Genomic DNA, 2,880 nt, shown 5'->3' with positions numbered 1-2,880 from the left:
TAAAAAAAAAAAAAAAAAAAACCTCCCACTTTCATAACGCAAAATATAATTGATTTTGAATTTGGGGAGAAATACGACCCAGACATTTCTTCATTAGATTCACTCTGACAGGGGTAGAAAAAGACTTACTGTTCCTTGTGCAAGCCGGATGGCTTCCTCCAATCCGTAGAGTTTCCCTTTAACCAAAAAGATGCCTGCAGTCCAAATGCTACAGTCCTCATGTATCCAGTGCTCACTACACACACCAGACCCCTCAACGCTCTCCGAGCAGTTCTCCTTCCTCTGCCGTCTGACTGACTGGGACGCACCGTCCTCCAAACTGTAGACCGAGTCCAAATCGCTGCAGTCAGGTTCCTGCTTTTGGGCAGGAGGACTGCTGTCGGATTTACAGACGGCCTGAGCTCCGCTGGAGTAGTACGGTCCATGCAAATCCCCAAGGCCTTCAACGTTGCCAGCTCTTCCACACAGGCAGCAGAAACGCCTGACCTCTAACCTGGCGTCGGAGGCAACACGGCCCAGCTGCAAACAGGACGTCTTCGGGATGACCCCCGAGACCACCTGCTGCGACCCTTTCTTCGTCGAATAAACATCCTCTTCCCTAAAATTGACGATTGTGCAGGATGAGAACTCCATGTGAACGTACGGGGCGAAGCTGTCCGGCCTGCTGTCCTTCTTCTCTTCTTTGTGGTCTGCATATTTTAATTTGATCTCCGGCTCTTGAGAAGAAAACATGGATGAAGGTCCAGATAAGCGAGGCTTTCGGCGTCTTCTCTTTGCCGATTTGCCGGCCGGCGGCACTCTGACCTGCTTAGAGGGTTTGGGTCTCGGTTTGGGCCTCGGTTTTGCCCGTTTCCTACTCTTCGAGGCCGGAGTTTTCCGCAAACGGCTTGTCGTTGAAGATGAAGCCCCACTCTGTGGAGACTTGAGGATGCTTGTGTTTTCTGCATCTGAGGTAAATGGGAAGTTTTCGGGAAAAGCAGCATCCATGTCTTGATCGCTGTCTTCTGGAGATATGGCAATACAGACCGACTCCATCCATGACAGCAACGACTTAGATTCAGAGTCGGCTCTACCGTCACTGCCTTCAAAATCAGGTTCATCCAGGGCATAGACATTGTTCACATGTTTGGGAGAGCAGTCCATTGCAACTTTGTGCTTCACGGAGGAATTTCCTCGTCTTCCACGACTTCTCTCATTAACTATGACACTCCGAGTTCGGAAGCGGCAGCTTGGAGGCGTCTTGCATCTGGAGTTGCTGACTGGAACCTCAATGACGTCACTGTCATCTGCACTAGAGATGTATTCGACGGAGCATGGAGATGTTTTTTTAGCGCCGGTGCATTCGGATGCGAGCGTTTCGATGGCAGTTTGCTCAACCGCTGAGCTGGTGGAACGTAGTGTGTATGCGTCCTGAGGTAAACATGATGAGCCCTTAGTTTGTGACACGCCTGTGTCACTCAAGTATGTTTCACCACAACTGGTCACAATGTCTTGTGGATGCATCTCTTTATGCGCTATCCTGCCTCCCAACACAGAATCTGTTTTTTTGAGACTATTTTTAGTTTGCGTTAACACATGGTCCATTTCCATACGGTAATCCCTGTCATCTGTAAACACTTGGTCTGTGGTCGGGCACTGAGACAGTATCTGAGCCACAGATGGCAAGCCATTGATCAGGGGTAATGGTATAGAGTAGGGGCTGTGGGATGACGTGCCATGACGCGTCGATCCTGGTTCGGGGTGATCAGGTGAATTCGGTTTGCTTGGCCGAGTGATGCACCAAGACTCGGACGTGTTAACGCTCTTGCTCCCTGAGGTAATGCCACACCAGCTGGGCTTTTTCAGCAGATCCATCCCCTCTATGGAGTTTGTCTTTAACGGACTCTGCCTGCAGCCCACGGACAGATCTAGAGCTGAGGAACGAGACTCCTGAAGGTGCATGACATCAACCTGGTTAAGAGGCTCCATAACTGAAAGAAATCAAACTAATTTAGCCATCAATAACCTGGCCTCTGGATCCGCTGGCTTATTACGATATGCTAATAAAGAAAAAAAAATCTACATAGTAAAAGAGTAAAAATGTATTTAATAATAATAATGAAATCATCAAATTGAGCCAATTATTTCATAACCTGATATTTATTAATCTGAGCAATATGCACTCTGCTGGGTGTATTACAACATACAAAAAAATAATAATTTCATCAAATGTAGTCAATAATTTTAAAGTTAATTTCCTGTCCAATGTGGACTCTGCTATTAATGTGTAAAAATGTTGTAGTAATATTAATAATCATAATAAAATCACAATTAGGAGTTAACAGCCCGGCTTATTACAATATGTTAATAAGGGAATCAACCCAGTAAGTAAATAAATAAAGGAGTTACTAATCTGGCCAACATGGATTAAATTGAAAAAAAAAAAACATTAATAATAATAATAACAACATTAAAGGCACTACAACAGATACAACCATGACATACAATACATTTAATTTTTTTTTAATTAATTATAACTTAAGAAATGCAATAACTATATTACTGTAAAGCAAAATAAATAAACTAAATGTTATTTATTAGAGGAATCGCTGTGCCCAGTGCGGTGATAAAAATTAAAGATAGAATTTCTTATAGAACTGAAATATGAACTAGACAGCTTACTGAAAGATTTTCGATATTTGCCCAAAAAGTAAACTTGAAATGAAGCGCTCCTTAACAAAGAACAATCTCTTCTGATTGAGTTCCCAAAGTGAATGTGAAAGCAAACGCATCCTGCAGACTGACAGTATCATGATCTCCAACACACACACACTCTCTCTCACACACACACACACACACACTCACACTCACACACACACACACACACACACTCTCACTCAC

General features: G+C 43.9%; 1 protein-coding gene across 2 annotated transcripts in view; it reads right to left on the bottom strand.

Moving 5' to 3' along the window:
• LOC107654655 (uncharacterized) overlaps positions 1-2,880 on the bottom strand; it is a 9,376-nt gene that overhangs the window by 5,998 nt on the left and 498 nt on the right. For both annotated transcript variants that reach the window (XM_016441835.1, XM_016441836.1), the window contains exon 2: positions 130-1,970. In XM_016441835.1, the coding sequence (XP_016297321.1) occupies positions 130-1,970 (1,841 nt within the window). The remainder of the gene's footprint in view (positions 1-129; positions 1,971-2,880) is intronic.

Source organism: Sinocyclocheilus anshuiensis, unplaced genomic scaffold, assembly GCF_001515605.1.
Source record: "Sinocyclocheilus anshuiensis isolate Anshui unplaced genomic scaffold, SAMN03320099.WGS_v1.1 scaffold996, whole genome shotgun sequence".
NCBI classification, from domain to species: Eukaryota; Metazoa; Chordata; class Actinopteri; order Cypriniformes; family Cyprinidae; genus Sinocyclocheilus; species Sinocyclocheilus anshuiensis.
The sequence above is the reverse complement of the archived record's forward strand: the minus strand, read 5'-3'. Positions and strand labels throughout refer to the sequence as shown.